The sequence below is a fragment of the Macrobrachium rosenbergii genome, chromosome 12 (genome assembly GCF_040412425.1).
Source record: "Macrobrachium rosenbergii isolate ZJJX-2024 chromosome 12, ASM4041242v1, whole genome shotgun sequence".
Lineage (NCBI taxonomy): Eukaryota > Metazoa > Arthropoda > Malacostraca > Decapoda > Palaemonidae > Macrobrachium > Macrobrachium rosenbergii.
The window spans coordinates 116408068-116434603 of record NC_089752.1 but is presented as its reverse complement, the minus strand read 5'-3'; the positions used below and the strand labels follow the sequence as shown (position 1 = coordinate 116434603).

Here is a 26536-nt window from a genome sequence, read left to right as displayed (position 1 = left end):
GGGCTGGCCCGAAGGATTAGATTTATTTTGCGTGGCTAAGAACCAATTGGTTACCTAGCAACGGGACTACAGCTTATTGTGGAATCCGAACCACATTATAGTGAGAAATGAATTTCTATTACCAGAAATAAATTCCTCTAATTCTTCATTAGCCGGTCGGAGAATCGAACGCGGGGCCAGCAGAGTGCTAGCTGAGAACGGGACCCACCCGTCCAATGAGGAACTCGAGTGGGCAGAAGATGCGTACATTGATAATGGCATAGTTTGAATAACCTTTCATGGACGATGGTAGAAGCTGCAGATTCAGACAGAAATAATACTGCTCTTTTTCACTCTGTTCGTCTGTTCGTCTGTCTAACTTTAGAATCTGTTCTGAAGTCGAGTCTTTCTAATGACTGGGAAAAGTCACAAACATATTTCGATTTTGGATTCTTAACTTGAAAACGAACGTCGAAGAGAAATGACAAAAGTAATGTCTTGATTCACTCGCGGCTTCAGGAAGGAAAATGAAATATATTTGTGATGAATACAACATAAGTTATTATCTATCCATTCTATAACAGGATCACACCTTCAATGACCAAACCGACACAATGAGAGGGATGGAAAGTCGATGAAAATGAAGCAGCGGTAAAAATGACTCAATTTCCAATAATGACGATGAAGGAAGAAGAGGTGTACGTTCGTGGGATGCATAATGGAACACTTACAAAAGAAAAAAAAGACACATAAAAGAGAATAGGAAGGTTGTATCGTACTAGTGGATTTGGTGGCGAGTTTCCAAGAGATTTTATATTAGACACTCAACATCGAATCTGCATGATGATATCGTTTCAAACTTAGTCTCAGCTGTTTCTTGTATGACAACTGAGAATAACTTTTTTCACCGATCGCCAACTCCACAAACATCAATCATACGTGGACAGTGCAAGAGGGTCTTTCAGCTTTGCGGGAGGCTGTGACGTCATAGCAGTAGTAGTAGTAGTAGTAACAGTAGGCGGGATTTGCCTCTAAAACGGCTCCCTTGCTCGTTCTATTCACGCTGCTTGATGACGCTCGCGCCTTATTCTATGACGCCGAAGAAGTTGGTGAAACACGTTTCGGCGAAGGAACCCGGGGCCAAGATGGCTGCCAGGGCTGAGATCGTGGAACAGATTCCTCCGATGACGCCGACGATCATGATTTCGATCAAGTAAATCCGCTCCCAGAAAGGGATTTCCCTGAAAAAAAAAAAAACAATAATACCATGTAAGAAATTCTAATCATTATTATTACTATTATTATCATTATTCAGCAGATGACACCTAATCATATGGAACAAGCCCACCTCAGGGGCCATTGACTTGAAATTCAAGCTTCCAAAGAATATGGTGTTCATTAGGAAGAAGGGAAGGGAAGTACAGAAAGAGATCTCACTTATAAGAAACAATGAATTAATGAGTAGATAAAAATGTATTACAGTGCAAGGAGAGTAGCATTAGGGTAGTAATGCATGCATCTTTGCTTGAACTTGTGAAATTACAATTGCACGACATCCTCAGGGACAATGTCCCACAGTCCAACGGTGTGAGGAATAAAGGACCTCTGGAAATGAAAAACTATAGCTAGGCACATTTACTGCATACTGATGCTGCTGTTCAGTAAATCTTGTTGCTCCCCGCATGAAAAGGTGGTCAGGGATCAGTACAACTTGTGAAAAATTGACAAACACGAGGCCATCCGTCGATGGTCCAAGTCTTAACTGCTAATATTAGGGAACAGAAACTTGCCACCAGGAACAACTCTATCTAAAAGAGTTACCACATTCAGAGCAACCAAGTTCTTACTTTTTGGGCCAGTGACCAACAACTCTATCTAAAAGAGATACCACATTCAGAGCAATCAAGTTCTTACTTCTTGGGCCAGTGACAAACAACTCTATCTAAAAGAAATACCACATTCAGAGCATCCAAGTTCTTACTTCTTGGGCCAGTGACCAACAACTCTATCTAAAAGAGATACCACATTCAGAGCATCCAAGTTCTTACTTTTTGGGCCAGTGACCATCAACTCTACCTAAAAGAGATACCACATTCAGAGCAACCAAGTTTTTACTTCTTGGGCCAGTGACAAACAACTCTATCTAAAAGAGATACCACATTCAGAACAATCAAGTTCTTACTTTTTGGGCCAGTGGCCCTCCATATCCATGAGCTTTATGTACATGAGCGGGGGATACACGAAGGTACACAGGGTGATGCAGGAGCCTCCGATGAGGTTGAGGATCTTGCTGAAACTCGGGATGGCCAGACAAATCAGGATTTGGCCAATGACGAGACCGGACCTGAGGAGGACTCGTTTCCAGCCGAATTCTGTCAGGTGGAATGTACAAGGATCGCAATTTAGCCTTAGGGAAAGTCGTTGACTTTTGATAAGTTTCCTGTCAGTTAATTCCTCTAATGATTCCAGATCGGTATAACTTACCAGAATATTAACTTTGTCACTTACACAATTGCTCTGTGGATTAATACAGTTACTAACAGGACCGCATTCAAACTGGATGGGATCTAGCAGAGATGTTTTGAATAAATATCTCTGCTAGATACCGTCGAGATACCGTCCAGTTTGAATGAGGTCCTGTTAGTAATTGTACCCATTTATTTTGACTGAATTAAAGTTTTTTAAATTATTCCAAAAGGTCTATAATCACCTACACATTTGCACAAAAGATTGTCAAATAATATTGGTGCCTTAGTCATCTATGGGAATCTTATAGATATCTTTTTCACTGTGCTACATTTTTTTATTACCAAATCATCTGATACACGTGGGAAACAAAGAAAATAAATAAGTAAGAAGTAAAAAAAGGGAAATCTTACTGTTTGGTATTTCAAGCATTTCCTCCAAGGACTGGGCTACTGGATTAAAGCTGACGATGTATGAACTCAGGAGATTTATGATCTGCATACCAATGGCTATTTGAGTGGCGATTCCCATGGAGACAGACAGAAAAACGTTGTCCTCCACGTCGTTCCCAAGTATAACATAACCCGATATGGACAAGGGCAAGTACAGACACAGAATAACTGAAAAAAGAGGATAAAGAGTCATTAAAACATAGGGCTGAAAAATGCATAGACAGAAAATCATGAACGTTTCAAAACCGGTCGCCAATTTTTCAACAAGAAATTACATATTTGGGCCTCTTTTTTTATTTTAATTTATTTCTTTTAAGGAAATAGTAAACATTGAACCCTCCAAAAAGTACAAATACTCACTGACGAAGGACACGACGATACTCTTGCCGAACTGAGCCCTGTCCTTCATGTCGTTCTGGATGGTGGGGAAGACAGCCGCCCCGCCGAACGCGAAGAGGATTGCCGCGAAGCCCAGTGAGAGACTGATGGCTGTCGGGTTCGGGTACCAGGGGTCCACAACGGACTCTTTTTCCAGGACGATCATCACTATGATGGTCACGCAGGCGAAGATAGTAGACACTACTGCAATCACAGCCGTCTGCCTGTACGATACAACAGAGGGGAATTAGACAACGTAAGGGGTTAGTGCTGTCAAGGCAATACTTAGAGGTTCTTTGCAGCGTTCCTTAGGCCTCTAGCTGCAACCCCTTTCATTCCTTTTACTGTATGTACATTCATATTCTCTTTCTTCCATCTAACTTTACAACCTCTCCTGACAATTTTTAAAGAGTGCAGTTGCGAGGTTTTCCTCCTGTTAACACCTTCCAAACCTTTTTACTCTCAATTTCCCTTTCAGCGCTGAATGACCTCATAGGTCCCAGCGATTAGCCTTTGGCCTAAATTCTATATTCTGTTTAGTAACTAAATAAATAAAGAATAAATAAAGAGGATAACTTTGAGGTTATTTGAGCTGCAGATCTTCACCTGGCCAGGATTACCTTCAGCAGAACCACATACAACTACCATTGAAAGTCACAGGAAATATTTCACTCACCAGAAGTCCTTCGGTGTTCCCAGCCACGTCAGGGGTATGAAGACGACGCCGACTATTAAAACGAGTTCGCAGGTCGACAGGGGCACGCCCATGGCAACCATCATGCCCGAGATCAGGATGATGAAGACGGTCGTACTGCCATACAGGTTGAAGAGCACGGCGCCCAGGGCTATCCGTCTTCGGGAAGAGAGCGAGCAAGAACGTGACAATATATATATATATATTAATTTTTTTTAATTTTTTTAGACTTCGGATTAGATATGTCACATATAATTGGGAGGTGATTCAACATTTATTGTCGTCTTTTGAAATCCTGTTCCTTCAAGGAATCATGTTAAATGAATTAGATTCGCCTTTACTTTATAAATTTGATGAAGGTTTTAGCTTTTGTAAAAGACAGTAAGGAAGTTCGTCCTTCAAAAGGCGTTTCTATTTTATATCACGTTGTTCTTACCGTAATGGAAGCTAAACACACATAAACCAACGCACACACACACATGCATATATGCAATGTCTGCATTTTAAAACCAGTTTGGATTTAAAATGGAAAACTTTTTTCTGAGGAATTTCTCTGTTTTCTGTACGTCTCAAAAGATCGACTCAAGAGCAAGCAGTATAAATCTTTCCTGAAAGTCAAGAATAACTAATATCTCATGACTGTCAAAGAAGGCCCAGGAAAGAAGACTTGCAGTGGCATGGCCATGTGATGAGAAGGGATGAGACATATGCAGGGAGGAGAGTGATGCAGATGAAGGTGCCTGGTGGCAGAGCAAAGAAGAAGACTGCAGTGGTATGGCCATGTGATGAGAATGGATGAGACATATGTAGAGAGGAGAGTGAGGCAGATGAAGGTGTCTGGTGGGAGAGCAAAGAAGAAGACTGCAGTGGTATGGCCATGTGATGAGAAGGGATGAGACATATGCAGAGAGGAGAGTGATGCAGATGGAGGTGCCTGGTGGCAGAGCAAAGAAGAAGACTGCAGTGGTATGGCCATGTGATGAGAAGGGATGAGACATATGCAGAGAGGAGAGTGATGCAGATGGAGGTGCCTGGTGGCAGAGCAAAGAAGAAGACTGAAGAAGCTAAGAAGGTGGGTGGACGCAGTTAGAGAAGACCTGAGAGACAAACAACTGTCAGAAACATCGACCCCACATAGAAAGAAGAAGAAGCTGTTGAGCGTCCCGAGCCTCTGTCCTTCTTTCGAACTCACCTCCCGGTAATTCCCAGACTCCTGTACGCCATCTCCATGTAAGGCTGCTTCACAGGTTCCTTGTACTGGTCCCACCTCTCCTCCAGCATGAGCCAGCACTTGCCTAGTCTGCTTCCGGCGAATCCCACGCTCAAGCAGAAGATCAGCATCATGGGTATTCCCAGCCAGCCTGAGGAATTGGGATGGTCTTGGTCAGAGGTGCATTGAAAATCGTAATCAGTTGGATGTCGAAGGTGACATCCATATTACCTCGCTCAGAGCCACTCTACAGTTTCATCTCCCTATCCAAGATTGGCAACAACAGCCTTTAAATTGAAGTTAAGCTTGTAAGTATGTATATAGTTGAATAGAACATAGGTCAGTGGTTCTTAATCAGGGGTGCTCGAACCCCTAGGGGGTGCGGAGCCAGTTCCTAAGGGGTGCGAGGATGCCTATGAATAATTAAAGCAGAATGTTTTTATTTACTCATGACATTTTTTTTGCAAAAAAATAAAAATAGAATAAATAATAATAATAATAATAATAATAATAATAATAATAATAATAATAATAATAATAATAATAATTATTATTATTATTATTATTATTATTATTATTACAGCAGTGCTCTGGGCTATAGATAAACCTACACCTACAAATGTCATTTAATATCCAGTTCGCGCTACTTCGGGAATATCACCGAAGGGGAATTGTAAATTATAAATGATCTGGTACCCAAGTGACTCGAACACCCGACAGTACCAACCAACGACTTGTAGTCGCCGTTCTAGATTCTTGACAGCTCAGTGGTCGTTGATTGGTACTGTTAGGTGTTCGAGTCACTTAGGTACCAAAGCTTGCACCTACTTATCAAAGAGAGAGAGAGAGAGAGAGAGAGAGAGAGAGAGAGAGAGAGAGAGAGAGAGAGAGAGAGAGAGAGAGAGAGAGAGAGAGAGAGAGAGAGAGAGAAATTTATCCGTGTTTTCAGGTATGATTTTGTGTATGTTTAAGTTTAAAGAAAAATGTGTAAAATAAATTAATAGTTTCAGTCATTCTAATTCTTTGGAATGATTTTGCAACATGGTGAAAGTAATAAGTGACGGTTGGATTAAAAATGAGAAAAAAATGAAGTTTTTGTTTCTGTTAGGGGTCAGCTTGACGTAGGTTCATTTAATACTGTGATATATAGTTTTTTTTCTGGACGGCAAACTAACTATAATTGGGATTATGTCTTCAATAATCCGCAGACTTATTTAGTCAAAATACTCTGAATTATTATTATTATTATTATTATTATTATTATTATTATTATTATTATTATTATTATTATTATTATTATTATTATTATTATTCAGAAGATGAACCCTATTCGTATGGAACAAGCCCACCACAGGGGCCACTGACTTGAAACTCAAGCTTCCAAAGGATATGATGTTCATTCCGAAGAAGTAACAGAAGGTAATGAGAAATACAGGAAGAGAAGATCCATTATTAGAAAAACATAAATTAACAAACTGATCAATAAATAAAACTGTAAGCAAAATATTAAAGTATTATAATACAGGTTGAATTGTATTAGGGCAGTAATGCATTGCATCTTCGCTTGAACTTCTGAAGAAGTTCCAATTTCACGGCATCCTCTGAAGGGAGGCTGTTCCACAGTCCAACAGTGTGAGGAATAAAGGACCTCTGGGACTCCCATAGATGCACATTATCAGTAAACAATTTATTCCTGAAAGTCTAGAAGTGAAAGACAGTCCATTGGCAGAAACAGTCCAATTTGGAACTGCGGAGGAGACCTCCCTGTGTCAGCCACGACCTATCTGTGTCAGTGACGACCTACCTGTGTCAGCCATGACTTACCTGCGTCAGCCACGACCTATCTGCATCAGTCAAGACTTACCTGTGTCTTTCACGACCTACCTGTGTCAGCCACGGACCTATCTGTTTCAGCCACGACCTACCTGTGTCAGCCATGACCACCTTTGTCAGGCACGACCTACCTGTGTCAGCCACTACCTACCTGTGTCATCCACGACCTACCTGTATCAGCCACGACTTACCTGTGTCAGCTATGTCCTACCTATATCAGTCAAGACCTACCTGTGTCAGCCACTACCTACCTGTGGCAGCCAGGCCCTACTGTGACAGCCACGACCTACCTGTGTCAGCCAAGACCTACCTGTATCAGCCCCGGCCTACCTGGGCCAGCCACAACCTACCTGTATCAGCCACGACCTACCTGTGTCAGCCATGACCACCTTTGTCAGGCACGACCTACCTGTGTCAGCCACTACCTACCTGTGTCATCCACGACCTACCTGTATCAGCCACGACTTACCTGTGTCAGCTATGTCCTACCTATCAGTCAGTCAAGACCTACCTGTGTCAGCCACTACCTACCTGTGGCAGCCAGGCCCTACTGTGACAGCCACGACCTACCTGTGTCAGCCAAGACCTACCTGTATCAGCCCCGGCCTACCTGGGCCAGCCACAACCTACCTGTATCAGCCACGACCTACCTGGGCCAGCCACGACCTACCTGTTACCAGTCAAGACCTTCCTCTGTCTTTCACGACCTACCTGTGTCAGCCAGGGCCCTTGGGAGAGCCACAAACCCAGCCCCGGCCATCTGCGCCACCATGAAGAAGGAGGTCATGGTAAAGGTGAGGCCCTTCAGGCGGCTGTCCTCGAACACTCTGACTTGCACGGAGAATCCCGAGATGGCGTTGCTGTTGGCGAGAACGCAGAAAAGAAAAGTGAGTTTCTCAGGAAGTTTCTCTGAAGGCTTCTCGCTCTCTGCAAGGACATACCTCTGTATCGTTGTGGTGTGCTGTCTCATATGATGGAGAGAGAGTGTGTGGCCTACTGGAAGTATTTTAACCTTCCAGATATGACCGCTTGCGAGAATTCTCTCTTCAGGAGACTTTTGAAAACTGTTATTGCAATGGGATAATCTTTGGTACTGATCCTTATGATGGAGAGAGAGTTTGGTCTAATGGAAGTGTTTTGACCTTCCAAAATATGACCTCTTGCGAAAATTCTTTTTCAGGGGACTTTTAAAACTGTTATTATAATGGGATAATCATTGGTGCTGTCCCGTAAGAGTGTGGCCTACTGGAAGTGTTTCAACCTTCCGAATATGACCTCTTGCAAAAATTCTCTTTTTCGGAGACTTTTAAAAACTGTTATTGAAATGGGATAATCATTGGTACTGTCCCATATGATGGAGAGAGAGTGTGGCCTACTGGAAGTGTTTCAACCTTCCAAATATGACCTCTTGCAAAAATTCTCTTTTTGGAGACTTTTAAAAACTCTTATTGCAATGAAATAATCATTGGTATGAGCCCTTGCATTCTATTGGATATTAAAAAGAAAAGGCTTCGAGTTAAATGAAAAATTTTGATGAACATATTCACAACATCATGACATGAACGGTAAATGAGACAAAATTGGTTGAGTAATTATGGCTACTAAAACTGGCGTCGCAATATCTAGTAGGTTATTGACGCCGTAATGAATCAAATACAGGAAACTAAAAATAAATATATAAGTATATTTAAAAGGAGTTTCATATAAGAATTATATAAATATATATATATATATATATATATATATATATATATATATATATATATATATATATATATATATATTATATATATATCTCAATATCTGTTCATATATACAATCTATACATACACACATACTGTATATGTATACGATTTAAAATCTGTTGAGGAGGCCCGCCTCCCTAACAAAGATACGCAACAGCTCTATAGTACAATCCTCCCCGCGATTCGAACATAAGACCAAAGCATGCAGTAAATAAAGCGATACTGACAGAGATCTTTAGATAAGCAGACGACAAAAAGAGGAAGAAACAGCAACTTAACAAATGAATGAAACGAAGAAACGGGAAGATAATTTGCTACAGTCACCCTTTTTCCGCCTACGCCACGAATGAATAATCCCACCGCATATGGAAAGTGCCTCGGGAAAGGCCTGGTCCTTTGTGGCTTTACCCCCTTAAATTATCAGATTGGCCGTGAATGTATGGGCGGTATGTGACACGCCCAGACGACAATGCACATATTTGGGTTACCCCTTCGCACGGCGTTAAAGGACACATCAGCTGAGTTTATTGCTGTGGCAAGGTAGAAACTTTTTCTGTTTTGCGATGGGGGGAATATAGTTTGTATGAGATGATGATCCGTATATGTACATACGTACCCCTCACGCTCATAAGTTTGTGTATATATATATATATATATATATATATATATATATATATATATATATATTATATATATATATATATATATATATATATATATATATATATATATATATATATATATATATATATATATATACGGCTGACCGATGGATCTTCTGTTATAAATACATCTCTTCTGTAACTTTTTCTCATTTGCTATTTGCCTGAGGAGAAAGACAGTTTGGTCTCTGAAATATAGCCTTTATTTTCCACATTTTGGCGTTTCTATGGGCTCCCTTATATTTTAATATAGGTATATATACACATGTGAATATATATATTATATACGAGTATATGTATATATACGAGTATATGTATATGATTGTAATCACATTATGACGTGATTTGTTCATCACACATCACCACAGGTGAAAAAATGTGAGACTTGTGGTAGGTCACGACCGGTTTCAACTTTATTTCAAAGTCATTAACGGAGGACTGATACTGAGTGTTAAAAATCACAGTATGTATGCCGGGAGGACAATACTGACATACATACCAACAGTTAGAGACTAATGCTCCGTAACTGACAGGTGTTCAAGGGGGAGGAGCTATGTTGACAAATATGAGAATCCTTTTTCCATACATATATGCTACTTTCCTTAAAATTGAAACAATTTGCACATTTCTTTTGAAGTTACACGATCGAGTTTATACATGCCTTGATTGATATTCATGTTTTGACCATAACTTTTTTGTTTAGAACTAGACTCAGTGATATTCCTTTCCATCGCATTATTAGAATAAGCTATCTTTTTGAAACACTCGCAACCTTTTATGAATGATTAGACTTTGAAGAATTTACTTCGTAGTTTCCAACGCTTTGAACAAAATAAGGTGTAGGTAATAGATTAGTAGCCAAGTGCCAAGCACTGGGACCTATGAGGTCATTCAACGCTGAAAAGGAAATCGAGCAGGTTTGAAAGGTGTAACAGGAGAAAAATCTCAAAGCAGTTGCACTGTGAAACAATTGTTGAATAAGGTGGAAAGCCAGATGGAAGAAAGGGAATATGAACGGAGGTACAGTAAAAGGAATGAAAGAGGTTGCAGCTAGGGGCCGAAGGCACGCTGCAAAGATCCTTAAGTAATGTCTACAGTGCACCAACTGAGGTGCGCTGACGGCACTACACCCCTACGGGGAAGAGTAGGCATACGTACAGTAGGTGTAATCATTCTTTTTTGTGAAGGGGGCGGGGGGGGGCAAATGCCCCTAAATAGAACCAGTACGTAACTATAACCGGAAAACGATAACTTCTAAGAATTTGTTCGTAACGAAGATAAGTTCCAAGAGGGCGTGAATATGTAAATATTCATTCGGTGACATTTCAGATTTGCTACTTCTGTTCTCACGATTCTATTTTTTTTTTTTTTTTTTTAGTTTATGGGCTAAATGAGTAACATCTGTTTACTGTAAAATAAACAAGAAGAAGTCTCTTAGAAAGAGACATTTTCCCAGTCAGTCGAACTGGAAACAGGAAACGGAAATGTTGCAAGGACCAGCAATATTCACAGAGGTTTTCTCATTGAGTGAGACACTTGAAAATGTTGCGGTCACTGGCAACGTTGACTTGACGCTCCAGCGAGGTCACCAAACGTTAAAAATGAAATTTCGTGGCTACAGTTTCTTTAACTAAGATGGTCCTTCAACAAAGGACAAGTATCGTTCGTATACATTCCGATTACGGGTTTAGTCAAAGGGTGCAAACGCCTTTATTAGGAACTGGGTCTGAGGTGGGTTGGCAGTCTTGTGTGGACGGTTTATTTTCTACTTAACAATTCGGTAATGCTTTTCTCTAAGTTCTAATTATTCTTTATTGAAGAAAGGTGGTTTTTAGTTTTCTGAAAAGGAAACTGTTGTGCCAGCTTTGTCTGTCCCTCCCCACTTTTTTCTGTCCGCCCTCAGATCTTAGAAACTACCAAGGCTAGAGGGCTGAAAATTGGTATGTTGATCATCCACTCTCCAATCATCAAACATACCAAATTGCAGCCCTCTAGCCTCAGTATTTTCCATTTCATTTAAGGTTAAAGTTAGCCATAATCGTGCTACTGGCAACGCAACAACAGGCCAACACGGCAGCAGCTCATACAACATTATACCGAGACCACCTAAAGATAGATGTATTTTCGACGGCCTTGAATATGCGCTGTACAGAAAACTCGATCACGCCGGAGAAACTTCGGCGCATTTTTTACTTGTTATTTATAGCTAAGGTGTCTTGAGTAATAAGGAAAACTTCCTTGATTTTGACGCAATTTAAGTTTTAAATAATGATGATACTAATATAACTGAGATTGGATCTCTGCTCTCTTCAATAATAATATGTATCATGATCTCAATATTCACGTCAGTTTGAGTTGAGGAACTAGTTCCAAAAAGCCATTAAATGATGTCTGCTTTGGGAACCAGGAATATAAAACTGTCTGTTTGAAAGGCGGAATCACTGGGTGTTGGGGGGGGAGGGCCACCTGGGCACGTGCCCCCCCCCATGAAAAATAATGATAAAATAATAATATTGAAGATTTAGATAATAAAAGCTTAAATGAGAAATGTAAAAGTGGGGGGAAAAATTAAAAATCTATTATAGAAATAATAAAATTTTGGAAAAAATAAGACATGTGTATATATACATATATATATATGTCTATATATGTTACAGTCAACATGCGTAATCAGTCATTACGCGTAATGACTGAAATTTCAGTCATCACGCGCAAGGCACTTAGGGGACATTTGATCCCCCCAGGAGCTAGTACTAAACACGGCGAAACAGTGAGTCACCTACACTGTTTCGCCGGGTTTAGTACTAGTCCCTGGGGGGTCAAATGTATTTCGCCGTGTTTAGTACTAGCTCCTGGGGAGATCAAATGTCCCTAAGTGCATTACGCGTGATGACTGAAATTTCAGTCATTACGCGTAATGACTGATTACGCATGTTGACTGTAACATATATACATATACATATACATATATATATATATATATATATATAAATTTATATTATATTATATATATATATATATATATATATATATATATATATATATATATATATATATATATATATATATATATATATATATATATATATATATATATATATATATATATATATATATATATATATATATATACGTAGTGTGCACAGATAATGGGAAGATTAACAAGGGCTAAACAAATCTCAAGAACTAAACCATTTCAAGGAGACATCTTGTCTAGTAAATGATAAAATTACATATCTTATCAACAAGAAGATCGTGCCCATGACGATAATCAATCTCAAGTGATTATTTGTTTTCTAATGGATATCCAATGGGAAAGAGAGAGAGAGAGAGAGAGAGAGAGAGAGAGAGAGAGAGAGAGAGAGAGAGAGAGAGTCAGTTGATTACCTAACTCGAATCTCAGTAAGGTTATATGGTGCATGTAATATCTAAAAATAACTGTGACATTTGGTTAAAAATAAAGTAGTTGCTCATTATACAGTTACCCTTTAGTCTCTGTACCAAAGTAACTGGTCACAGAATAGAGAGAAATTGCTGAACGAAGCCCATTAGGAAAGTTTTGTTAGTGCTTTTTAATTCCTCCCATAAGGACCGACTTTTTTTTAATTGACAACACTTTGTTTTTTTCATTATTCAGAAGATGAACCCTATTGATATGGAACAAGCCCATCAAAGGGGCCATTGACTTGAAATTCAAGTTTCCAAAGAATATTATTGTTATTATTATTATTATTATTATTATTATTATTCAGAAGATGAACCCTATTGATATGGAACAAGCCCACCAAAGTGGCCATTGGCATGAAATTCAAACCCCCAAAGAATATTAAGGTGTTCATTCGAAAGAATGAATTTTCATTCTTATACAATTTTCATCTCATCCCTGAAAATTTTGACAAACTTAGATTATATTTTTTGTTTACCTTCCCAGTCTCTCAAAAGGTTAAAGAACGATTTACACATTTGCAATTAGAATTTTCTCTATCTCCCCACCTCGCTTTTGGAGCGAAAGCTTTGACCTTTCTTGACTGTTTCCAAGAATAATTATCAGCATTTCTCGTTCATTTCTAAAAATAGGCAGCCAGTAATTTTGCCCTCGAGTTGAAACCAGCTAATCAGTGCAAGAATTTCTGAACCAGGCTGATAAAGAGACCTTAATATTACTTCGTCTCGATTTGATCAGATCTGATATCTTCTGCGACCATATCTTTTAAATGCCTTATTACGTAACCCAGCTTATGATTGCAACGATCAAGAATTGCGATAAAGCATTTTATTATTATTATTATTATTATTATTATTATTATTATTATTATTATTATTCAGAAGATGATACCTATTCATATGGAACAAGCCCACCACATGGGCCATTGACTTTAGGTTCAAGCTTCCAAAGAATATATTATTATATATTATTATTATTATTCAGAAGATGGAACCTATTCATTTCGAACAAGCCCACCAAAGGGGCCACTGACTTGAAATTCAAGCCTCCAAAGAGTATTAAGGTGTTAATTAGGAAGAAGTAAGAGGAAGTAAAGGAAAATAAAGAAAGAAGAGACACCACTTATTAAAAAAAGAAAAAAATAAATCAATAAATAGATAAATAGATAAAACTCCATATGTGCATTGATCAGATAAGTTACAAATAAATCTATTTTTTATTGTTCAGTGAGATTAGATATTTAGTGATAATTACAGGGAGAATTTGATTGTGGATCATAATATAGAATTTAATGATATTAATTTTCCCTTGACACATGTATAATAATGTCGACACAAGAAGAAACAAATAAACATTGCGCCGAAGTTTCTTCGGCTCAGTCGAGTTTTCTGTATAGCGCATAATCAAGGCCACTGAAAATATATCTATCTTTATGTGGTCTCGGTATAATGCTGCTGTATGAGCCGCGACCCGTGAAACTTTAACCATGGCCCGGTGGTGGCCTTTCCTTTATCGTTGCCAGACGCACGATTATGCATAACTTTAACCTTAAATGAAATAAAAACTACTGAGGAGGCTAGAGGGCTGCAATTTGGTATGTTTGATGATTGGAGGGTGGATGATCAACATACCAATTTTCAGCCCTCTAGCCTCAGTAGTTTTTAAGATCTGAAAACTAAAAAGAGATTGTAGAGAACATTGTTATCAAAACTGAATTAGAGAACTGTAAAAAACTAAGCAAATTATTATGATCGTCCCTTGAATTTAACTCTCTCTCTCTCTCTCTCTCATTCTAAACAAGCAGTGAAGTAGATTATCCATAACCGAGTGAGATTCTCGGAAAAAAAAACAGACTTATGATTTAGATTTACATAATTTCAAATAATCTAATCAAGGATTAATCTCAGTATGAATCGAAAGATCTCTGCTACTTTTGAGTCCTGAACGCTATCTTATCGAAGACATGTTTATGGTTATTGTGGAGGTTATAAAATATGATACTATGGTCTTAATTCTTCATGTGCTTTGCTTCGTGGACTTTTATGCATGGAATTCGCTATGCATGCACACACACACACACATATAAAGGCAAATGCCACGAAGGAGAGTGAAACAACGGAGTGGTGCCAGGCCTTTCGACTTGCTGTCCTTTAATTAGTCGTCTGCTAAGTGAAGGACAGTAAGTCGAAAGGCCTAGCGCCACTCCGTCGTTTCACTCTCCTTCGTGGCATTTGCCTTTATACATATATCTCACCACGTTCCACATTTTCGTGATTCAGTTATACATACATATATATACATGTGTGTGTGTGTGTATACTCACTCAGTGTAAACGTACTAAACGTCTTGATAATCCGACGATTAGCGACAGAATTATCGTTTCCAAAAGTGCACTTGAGATAACTAAGAAAAACAGGAGAACCGCACTAGTCTCCGTTCTTCAAAGAGGATATTAATAACCTTGTTGAATTCCTGCAAAACAATAATAAAAAAAAGTCGAAGACTTCTAAACCTATCCGCTATGAATCAGGGAGACTTATATATTCTTGCACGTTTTTGAAAAGATTATTTAGTTAAAAAAAAAGCTTCATATCGCACTACTAATGAAAATGCATCCAGATGAATTATTCTTTATCATCTGCAAGTCCTCCTCATGCACTGAACTGTGCAATAAAGGTCAAGAAACTAAGTAATTTAGTGAGAGGAGAATTTTTATCGATAAGTACGCTCTGCGTTTCCTTCAGAAATTTATGATCATTGATACCGTTCTTTTAAGTTAGTAAAAATGATGATTTTCTTTTAGTTTTTATTTGCCACCCCCCAAAAAAAATCTATATCATACTAAATAATGCAGGTGTTTACAAAAAGTTTAATCTCAAGCCCGATTTCATTTTATAATTTATTCTCTCGAAGTGGAAATATTTAGATAAACAGAGCATATCATTTACCAGAATTCATTACTCTTCAATATTTTGTTATGGTTCCAAGGAACTGGCTTCTTCGACTGCCGATTCATTGCTAAATTCTGCCTTCTTTTGTTACTTAGATACCCACTTGGATAAATTGCTTCTGTACGGTATAGAGTAAACATTACGCTTCCGCAAAATGCATCGAACGTTAAGAAATCTATATAATTAACGAAGACATTGAAACTAAGTGTATATTGAACAACGTAGTCTGGATTATGTTAAGTTGTTTTATGTCCAGAAATTCGTTTTTCAACATTCATGAGGTATTTTCACTATGTATCGCCACTTCCAGCTATTTTTAGCATTCGCGCCTCTCTCTCTCTCTCTCTCTCTCTCTCTCTCTCTCTCTCTCTCTCTCTCTCTCTCTCTCTCTCTCTCTCCTGTCCAAAAAGGCCTTGTACAACAGTCATGAAATCTTAATTCGTTATTTTCCAAGTTGATCAAACACTTAATTCATTATTTTCACTGTTGATCAAACACTTCATTCATTATTTTTCCTGTTGATCAAACACTTTGCCCAAACACTTAATTCATTATTTTCCCTGTTGATCAAACACTTAATTCATTATTTTCCCCTGTTGATCAGACATTTAATTCATTATTTTCCCTGTTGATCAAGCACTTAATTCATTATTTTTCCAGTTGATCAAACATTTAATTCAATATTTTCCCAGTTGATCAAATATTTAATTCATTATTTTATCTGTTGATCAAACACTTAATTCATTACTTTCCATGTTGATGAAACACTTAATTCATTATTTTCCATGTTGACCAAACACTTGATTCATTATTTTCCCTGTTGATCAAACATTTAATTCATCATTTTCTCTGTTGATCAAACACTTAATTCATTATTTTCCCTGTTGATCAAACACTTAATTCATTATTTTCCCTGTTTTTCAAACACTTAATTCATTATTTTCCCTGTTGATCAAACACTTAATTCATTATTTTCCCTGTTGATTAAACACTTAATTCATTATTTTCCCTGTTGATCAAACATTTAATCCATTATTTTCTCTGTTGATCAAAAACTTAATTAATTATTTTCCCAGTTGATCAAACATTTAATTCATTATTTTCCCTGTTAATCAAACACTTAATTCATTATTTTCCCAGTTGATCAAACACTTAATTCATTATTTTCCCTGTTGATCAAATACTTAATCCATTATTTTCCCAGTTGATTAAACACTTAATTCATTATTTTCCCAGTTGATCAAACACTTAATTCATTATTTTCTCTGTTAATCAAACACTTAATTCATATTCATCCAACAGATCAAACACTTAATTCGTTATTTTCCCTGTTGATCAAACACTTAATTCATTATTTTCCCCAGCTGATCAAACACTTAATTCATTATTTTCCCTGTTGATCAAACAATTAATTTATTATTTTCACTGTGGATGAAAGACTTAATTCATTATTTTCCCTGTTGATCAAACACTTAATTCATTATTTTCCCCAGTTGATCAAACGCTTAATTCATTATTTTCCCCAGTTGATCAAACGCTTAATTCATTATTTTCCCTGTTGATCAAACGCTTAATTCACTATTTTCCCAGCTGATCAAACATTAATTCATTATTTTCCCAGCTGATCAAACACTTAATTCATTATTTTCCCAGTTGATCAAACACTTAATTCATTATTTTCCCCAGCTGATCAAACGCTTAATTCATTATTTTCCCAGTTGATCAAACACTCAATTCATTATTTTCCCAGTTGATCAAACGCTTAATTCATTATTTTCCCTGTTGATCAAACGCTTAATTCACTATTTTCCCAGCTGATCAAACATTAATTCATTATTTTCCCAGCTGATCAAACACTTAATTCATTATTTTCCCAGTTGATCAAACACTTAATTCATTATTTTCCCCAGCTGATCAAACGCTTAATTCATTATTTTCCCAGTTGATCAAACACTCAATTCATTATTTTCCCCAGTTGATCAAACGCTTAATTCATTATTTTCCCTGTTGATCAAACGCTTAATTCACTATTTTCCCAGCTGATCAAACACTTAATTCATTAATTTCCCAGCTGATCAAACACTTAATTCATTATTTTCCCAGTTGATCAAACACTTAATTCATTATTTTCCCCAGCTGATCAAACGCTTAATTCATTATTTTCCCAGTTGATCAAACACTTAATTCATTATTTTCCCAGTTGATCAAACGCTTAATTCATTATTTTCCCCAGCTGATCAAACGCCTAATTCATTATTTTCCCAGCCAATCAAATATTTAATTCAATATATTCCCTGTTAATCAAACACTTTCTCAATATTCATGTAGAAAGTCTGAGCAGCCTTTAAACAGATCCCAGAAAATTATACAAATGAAAAAGAATGTACAGCGACAGGGAATAATGAAGTACATGAAAAGGGAATGGAAATGAAACGGGTACAGACGAAGGGAAGAACATAAATACAAAAAGAAACATCCACCGTACCTTATGATGGACGTTCCTCGGGACCTTTTTTCGGACTCCACCATACTGAAAGAGAAAGTGAAAGGTGAGAGAAGAGATTCAGGTTAGGAAAACAATGGGGCATGTATACATGCATACATATATATATGTGTATGTATATATATATATATATATATATATATATATATATATATATATATATATTATATAAATAAAACACTAATTTATGACAAGTAGCCGCTACAAAGCAGTTATACTTAATCTCATCTAGCTGAAAACGAATGATTTTTACCATGTTCTATAGCTTTTACTTTGATGGGGGTTATATTATTTCCATTTCTTTTGACGTCATGACTTATATTCCCTTAATATTGAAGTTTTCCTTTCCTTACTCTTTGCGTGATGCAAAAATAACAGCTAGAAGAGACCTGTTATCATAAAAACAAGAGGTCAGTAATGTCAAGGAACAAAAGTGTTAATGAAGACATGATTCTCTTCTCAGAAACTGGTATTTGGCATTCCAAAAATTCAACAAATCAATTTAAGTGGTGATAATTTACTAACAATTCTCACGATTTCTTTTATTTATTGTTTTTTTACTTTTTATTGAAAGGATTAAACTCACATTATTTACAATTACAACATTTACAACACGGCTGCAGTATAAATCAACACGGTATACACGTGCATTTCTCTACATAAGCATAAATCCTCTAACCTCTCACGATTTATCCGATATTTCCAGACAGGGAAACCGTTGCTGGCAACGCATGGCGATAAACAAGCGTCTTCCCCGTGTAAAGCATAAATGAAGAGATATATAAACGAACAGGATAAAGAAAAGTAAAAAAAAATAAACACATCAACTTACCTTATGACGGAACCCCCCCGAGACCTCCTCTCCGGCTCCGCCAGAGTAGTCGACATCGTGAGATATTATTGGAAGTGTTTACCAAAGAGGAAAATCAGTCGTCGATTTTAAGACGTTCGAAAAATAACAGGGGGAGAGTTTTAGACCCTCGGTCGGACGAGAGTGTACTGAAACCGCGCGCCGGGGAGAGCTGTGTCTTAAGTGCGCTTATTTGATTTGTTTTGTAGCATTTTATCAATTACCGTCTGATGAGATAAGGTGTCGAGTCTGACGATACAAGCGTGGGTCTACGTCGCTGTGCTGGGGGATGGATAACTGCGATGCAAAATAGAAAGAGGCACGTAAAATACTATAGAATAGAATGGAATAGAATGGAATCAGCCATCAAAAATCTCGTCATCCAGTTCGTATCCAGGACAAATCAACACAAATCCCATAAATATGATTTGGCAGCTTTTGCCATAGGGCAGGTATAAACATTTTGAAATTCTTGACGTTATATTCCCCTAAATTTACAACTAGACACCTGTCTAGAAGCAGGAGGGGATTGGGTCGACTGAAGGGCGGTACCACACTCACGCAAATCAGGAAACATCAGGGACAGTGCTGTTTAGATAGTCATGTCCATGAGGATGGTCTGTCGAACAGCCAATTCATATCTGAGATGGGTTAAACCTTGGTAAATCCCAGCCTTAGGTTATACACTTTACCCTGGTGAGATAGGGGTTCTCTCTCTCTCTCTCTCTCTCTCTCTCTCTCTCTCGGTGGCCTTGGTTTAAACCCAGCCTCAGGTGGGGCACTCAAAACCTCAGGAACAGTCCCTGTTCCCAGGGGGTTCATACCTGCCCTCACCCCGGGAAAATAGAGAAAGCTAGACACTGTTAATATGTTGCCTTGACTATAAGCGCTGATCCCGTATTTTGTAAAGCTTAATTCTACCATTTCTGCCTCACGTGACTGCTCATCAGTACCTTGAAATGATGGCAGAGAATTATATATTGAAGAATGGAAGAGGGAGATAAAGGAAATGGGAATGAAAGTAGAAAAAGTATATAAATAGAGTAGCCCTAGTTTCAGTTGATTTATGACCATACTTATTTTTCAGCAAGCAGTATGCCAAACTTGCATTTCTCTCTCTCTCTCTCTCTCTCTCTCTCTCTCTCTCTCTCTCTCTCTCTCTCTCTCTCTCTCTCTCTCTCTCTCTCTCACACTTTTAGGGCAGCAAATTCCTCAGATGTATGCAAGTATTGCACCAACTCCAGTTTTTTTTTTTTGCCATGCCCCTACGTTAGGTTAGTTAGATTGGGTTAGGTTAGAGTAGTTACACACACTGTAATTTGGGTGTGGGAAACATTAGGAGATTATTTTCAAAAAATTTCTATGGTTAGCTTTCAAGATATGGCGTCCCGCTATTTTCAGAGAAAGGTCCCGGATCTCGGTACTCGGTTACATCTCGGGGAAAATGCAGCCAGGAAAGATTGTAAAAATAGCCCTAGCAAATAATAATTTCTGAACTTAGTGGACTGATCCATCGATCCACACTGCGGCTGGGGAATTTCTCTTCAGTTTTCTGAAGATGTGTCCTGCATGTCGATCTTATAAACTGAAGTTTTGAGTAAATGCATAAACAAGTGTTTGTCGTGCGCCACATTCCTTGTAGGAGGTGCATTATCTTCACTATTTTTCACCATTTTTCAGAATTTTAGATCTAAGTCGACTAATTATCTTCATAGGTGTTTACCGTCGAAGAGATCATTCTCGTAAGATAAAAGATAATCCGGGTTCTTCGAAACAAGCATATAAGACCAGAATCGCTTCAGAAGTTCAAGCGTAGACGCAATGCAGTACTGCCCTCATACAATTCAACTTGTATTTTTAATATTTTACCGACGTTTTTATTTATTTATTAAATTGTTAGTTTATCTATTTTTCTAATAACTGATCTCTTTCTGTGTTTCCCATTACCTTTTGATGTCTTCTTAATGAACGCAAATTCTTTGGAAGCATGACTTTCAAGTCAATGGTCCCTGTGGTGGGCTTGTTCCACATGAATAGGGTCCAACTTCTGAATAATAATAATAATAATAATAATAATAATAATAATAATAATAATAATGATAATAATAATAGTTGTTCAGACGATACCATTCTAGTGTTAGTTCTGCCAAAGAGACGTCCAGACCGGAATCATTTGTAATTTGAAGGTTTCTGCTGTTCCAGGAATATCATTACTGTTTATCTTATGACAGTGGCGACTGGGTACCACATTCAATCTCCCTTTACGATGCCAGATCTTTGTAGAGGAAGTTACGTCAAATATACCTCTCGTGAAAACCTCCTCCACTGAGGAAAAAGAAAAACAAGTAAAAAATGCGCTGAAGTTTCTTCGGCGCAATCGAGTTTTCTGTGCGGCCACTACAGCGTATAATCAAGGCCACCGAAAATATATCTTATCTTTTGGTGGTCTCGGTATAATGCTGTATGAGCCGCGGCCTATGAAACTTTAGCCACGGCCCAGTGGTGGCCTGTCCTATATCGTTGCCAGACGCACGATTATGAATAACTTCAACCTTGAATAAAATAAAAAACTGCTGAGGATAGAGGGCTGCAATTTGGTATGTCTGATGATTGGAGGGTGGATGATCAACATGCCAATTTGCAGCCCTCTAGCCTCAGTAGTTTTTAAGATCTGAGGGCGGACAGAATAAAGTGCGGACGGACAGACAAAGCCGGCACAGCAGTTTTCTTTTACAGAAAACTAAAAATCGAACGGGATGTTATCTGTTATCTACGAATGCTCAGGGAGATTTGTTGTTCTTTCTTGTTATCAACCCTTTTAACGGCTGTTTATCTGAGGATATGGCGATGTCTGTGATTTTTGTCGTTACGTAATTTCATTACGAGATACATCCTTTAGCGTTTTATCAGCATTACACCACCGTGACTTCAGACTTGAGCAAAATAACAATTCTTCTTCTTCATTGCGGTGCAGATGCATTGCGCTGTGATGCAACAGAATATCATTGCAGCGAGAAATACTCGTCGCAATTGCCAGCCGGTAATAAGGAGGTATTATAACAAAATGCTGTTTAATTGTATATATATATATATATATATATATATATATATATATATATATATATATATATATATATATATATATACATACAGTATATATACACGCATATATATTGTATATATTATATATATATATATATATATATATATATATATATATATATATATATATATATATATATATATATATGTGTGTGTGTGTGTGTGTGTGTGTGTGTGTGTGTGTGTGTGTGTGTGTGTGTGTAGAATCTACTGGTCACTTTTACCAGACACATATGTAATTCTAATAGCCACAATGCCCTCTTAACTTCTCGAATTCTTCGCGCTTTTTTGGATATGCTTGTAACTACGAAGCCGTAAGATCCAAGCGCAAGAAATTGAAGAGACTGTGATGGCCGGTCGCGGGGAACGAACCCGCGTCACCATAATCACAAGGAGGTCACCACAGCCTCTTCAATTTCTTGCGCTTGGATCTTACGGCTTCATAGTTACAAGCATATCCAAAAAAGCGTGAAGAACTCGAAAAGTTAAGAGGGCATTGTGGCTATTAGAATTAGGAATACAGGCAAGAAGTTAAAATATCCTGTTTTTATATTAGGTGATGCTTTGAGAACGGTAATAATTTCTAAACTTATTTGGGAGAAACCTAACTTCTTTTGCCGTGTAACAATCATTATAAAGAAATTCCCCGCCCTCTTGAAAATTCAGTTACCAAATGACGGAGGACAATAAGTTAGTGATGAAAAAGGATCACATATTAGAAAAGGAAACTGCACAGCTCAAACTTCAAGAAGATTATGCCACCAAATTTCAGGAAGGAGAATATCAAGAAACACCCAGAAAAAGGAGAAAAAAATAATAGAAAACATTGCCAGAAGGATTAGCAGAGAAATGCGATTCCCAGTCAGTAACTGTGAGGAGCTGAAATCCTGAAATGTGCCACTTGGCCCTCCCAGTTAGGGTTGAATTTGTGCTTGTCTCCATTTCCAGATTGTTTGACGCTATCCAGATTTAATATAATTTAATTTTATATAATCTGCATTTAAAAACAATCAGCTTTAAATGGTGTGGAAGGTCTTTGAGATTGCAATTGCCAGCCCTAACAGATGTTCTGGTATAGTGGTTAGTGTCACTGAGATGAGGCGGGTTCGCGTCTCCCCCAGGGCGATGGAAAATCACTGGCTCTGTATCATGTGATCAGTTACAGCTGCAGCGCGGGGTCTGCCGCGGTGGGAGGTAGAAACCAACATTCTTTGGAAGCTTGAATTTCAAGTCAGTGGCCCCTTTGGTGGGCTTGTTCCATGTGAATAAGTTTCGTCTACTGAAATAATAATAATAATAATAATAATAATAATAATAATAATAATAATAATAATAATAATAATAATAATAATAATAAGTATCAATAAGAAGGATATGGAATATGCCAATGGAAATTGTACCCCTACTTATAGGAACACTAGGCACGATCTCAAGATCCCAGACAAGGAATCTGGAAAAACTAGATGCCGAAGTAGCTCCAGGACTCATGCAGAAGAGTGTGCTACTAGAAACAGCGCCCATAGTGAGAAAAGCGATGGACTCCTGAGGAGGCAGGATGCAACCAGGAACCCCACTCTATAAAAACCACCCAGTCGAATAGGATGACTGTGATAGACAAAAAAAAAAAAAAAAAAGATATAATAATAATCGTTTTCGTATACATCTTATACATATTTGGTGGCACTATTTAGATTTTATATAATTTAATATACATTTTCGGTCAAGACTCTATTCAAGAGAAGGACTGGAATGTTTGAAAAGAGTTGGGGTACATTAACGCAGCCACGAGTTGGAGTGGGCCTTTTGGGCTATCTGCCACTCTGATAAGCAGGGCCTTGGGCGAACATTTCATATTGATTAGGAAGCCATTTGGACGATATGCTAAAGATATCACAAAGAGCTCATCGCGTTGCCTTATCTTGCAAACCGATTAGGGAATTCTTGACGATTTCTCTGATTGAAAATTAATGACTTTTAACTGAACTGGGAAAGCACTCTGATTCAGAATTTGAAAAGTGCTCGTGAACAGGTTGCTTTTCGGTCAAAGGTATTTGCTAACTGTCATTTTTAGTTTTCCGTAAAAGAAAACTATTGTGCCGGCTTTGTCTGTCCGTCCGCACTTTTTCTGTCCGCCCTCAGATCTTAAAAACTACTGAGACTAGAGGGCTGCAAATTGGTATGTTGACCATCCACCCTCCAATCATCAAACATACCAAATTGCAGTAGTTTTTATTTTATTTAAGGTTAAAGTTAGCCATGATCGTGCTTCTGGCAACGATATAGGCTAGGCCACCACTGGGTCGTGGTTTCATGGGCCGCGGCTCATACAGCATTATACTTAGACCACCGAAAGATAGATTTATTTTCCGTGGCCTTGATTATGCGCTGTAGCGGCTGTACAGAAAACTCGATTGTGCCGAAGAAACTTCGGCGCATTTTTTACTTTTTTTTTATAACTTAGTGATTATTATTATTATTATTATTATTATTATTATTATTATTATTATTATTATTATCATTCGATTCGATCTTGTTCATTTATAGGCTAATGGTTCTGACAGTTTCCATTTTAAAGTCGTTTAAGAGTTCTCCCCTAACAGAGACAAACTCTTATCAGGTCATTTGGGTATGGGATTGGGTATCGAGCGCATGCCCGCGACATTCGGAGAGGACCTTGAGAAATAAGATCAGGAAAGTAGAAATGTCTTTCTTGTACTTTACTCAACCACAAATCTCAGCTCATCTCCAGCCTCCCATCTAGTAATAATCATCAGAGTAAGTCCAGGTCTTCCAAATCTTCTGGCGCCCGCAGGGACCCAAATGAAACTTACTCATTCTCTCCTTGGGTGATCCGAAGGACATGTCAAGGCCATATCCATCCACCATACATCGTTATCTCATTTACATCAAGAACTTCCGTAATTGCCTCTATGGTATCATTTCTCACTCAGTCCTGCCATTTGACTCTTAGTGTTCTTATTGAAACCTTTGTTCTGAAATCGACAAAACCTTCCAAGATATAGTTTATGGTCTTCCGATGTCCGTATAGCAAAACATTTCCTAATAGGCTAAAGTATATTCTTGCTTTCGTGTGAAGTTGCAATCCATTTGATTTCCAAGTTCAGTTCAGCGTGGCCATTGTTTTATTAGTCATCCTTCATTCTTTCATAAATTCCATCCCAAGAAACTTGTATTAACCCTTTTTCCATCTAGTGTCATGTCCTCGTTACTTTTGTTTATATCAGATTCATCTTGAGTCAAATCTCTCTAGATACACGAAGCATTCTTTTGAGCAAGCTATGTAAATCTCTTGATACCTTGTTGGTTAAAACGGTATCATTGAAGTATTCTAAATCCGTCCAATTTCGATCGTGACACCAACCTATCAAATAGTTTCACATAATGGAATGTAATTTTTCTCTAATGACACCCCGCAGTTGTATTTCTATTCAAGAATTCTGATTCTGGTAATTATTCACAAACTAAAAGAACGAGAGTCTATTTTTTCTCAAAATAGAAACTTTCCCCAGTGAAGAAAGAACCTTTCGGGCATATCGTATATAAATACAAATTCTAACAGTCGGTTTGATGGGGAATCTGAATGAAGACAAATAACGTTGTATACCCTTGCTTGATATTCTCAGTATTGATAAGCACGATGAAACCATCACAATTCATTTTTAATGATTTGCTGTCAATTGCTATGACGGGATTTTGATTACGCTGGAACTCCTGATTCGCTGAAATGAGCGAGCGCTTGATAAGTAATCAATGCCTTAGCTTCCCTTAAGTGGATTTATGTATCTTCTGGTGGATTGATCTGTGATAGTGAGGAGATTAGTACCTCTTGAAGAGACCTCACGGGAGTCCGTGAACTTTGCGCCATACCCACGAAGCGTGGGGCACAGTCACAGCTCTTTAGTTATTAGGTTAAGTGCACTTAATATTCCATGACTCTTTCTGAATTGAATCGAATGTAGAATTTAGGCCAAAGGCCAAGCTCTGGGACCTATGAGGTCATTCAGTAAAAGGTTTGAAAGGTGTAACAGGAGGAAAACCTCAAAGCAGTTGCACAATGAATCAATTGTGAGGAGAGGGTTGAGGAAAGTAAGATGGAAGAAAGAGAATATGAACGGAGGTACAGTAAAAGGAACGAAAGGGGTTGCAGCTAGGGGCCTAAGGAAGGCACGCCGCATAGAACCTTACGTAATGCCTACAGTGCACTGCATGAGGTGCACTGACGGCACTTACCCCGACCTCCCTACG

The 26536-nt window shown here is 38.0% G+C and overlaps 2 protein-coding genes across 3 annotated transcripts in view; one reads left to right on the top strand and one right to left on the bottom strand.

Annotated features, from left to right (window-relative positions):
- Nucleotides 1–26536, top strand: part of fzy (cell division cycle 20 protein fzy) — a 157216-nt gene that overhangs the window by 40020 nt on the left and 90660 nt on the right. The window lies entirely within an intron of this gene.
- Nucleotides 517–19357, bottom strand: LOC136843934 (uncharacterized). Its single transcript, XM_067112915.1, has 9 exons — nucleotides 19151–19357; nucleotides 18301–18345; nucleotides 7724–7872; nucleotides 5162–5330; nucleotides 3952–4128; nucleotides 3258–3499; nucleotides 2859–3065; nucleotides 2162–2351; nucleotides 517–1220 (listed from the first exon to the last, which is right to left on the bottom strand). Exons 1-9 carry the CDS (start codon nucleotides 19204–19206, stop codon nucleotides 1064–1066), a joined length of 1392 nt encoding a protein of 463 aa, XP_066969016.1. The 5' UTR covers nucleotides 19207–19357; the 3' UTR covers nucleotides 517–1063.

Bases quoted from the DNA above. Each gene is read 5' to 3' on its own strand.
- LOC136843934 (XM_067112915.1), bottom strand. From the start codon at position 19,206: ATGTCGACTACTCTGGCGGAGCCGGAGAGGAGGTCTCGGGGGGGTTCC. The intron at 18,346-19,150 runs GTAAGTTGATGT...TTTCTCTTTCAG, and splicing joins CGGGGGGGTTCCGTCATAAG to TATGGTGGAGTCCGAAAAAA. The intron at 1,221-2,161 runs GTAAGAACTTGA...TTTTTTTTTCAG, and splicing joins GAGGGCCACTGGCCCAAAAA to GGAAATCCCTTTCTGGGAGC.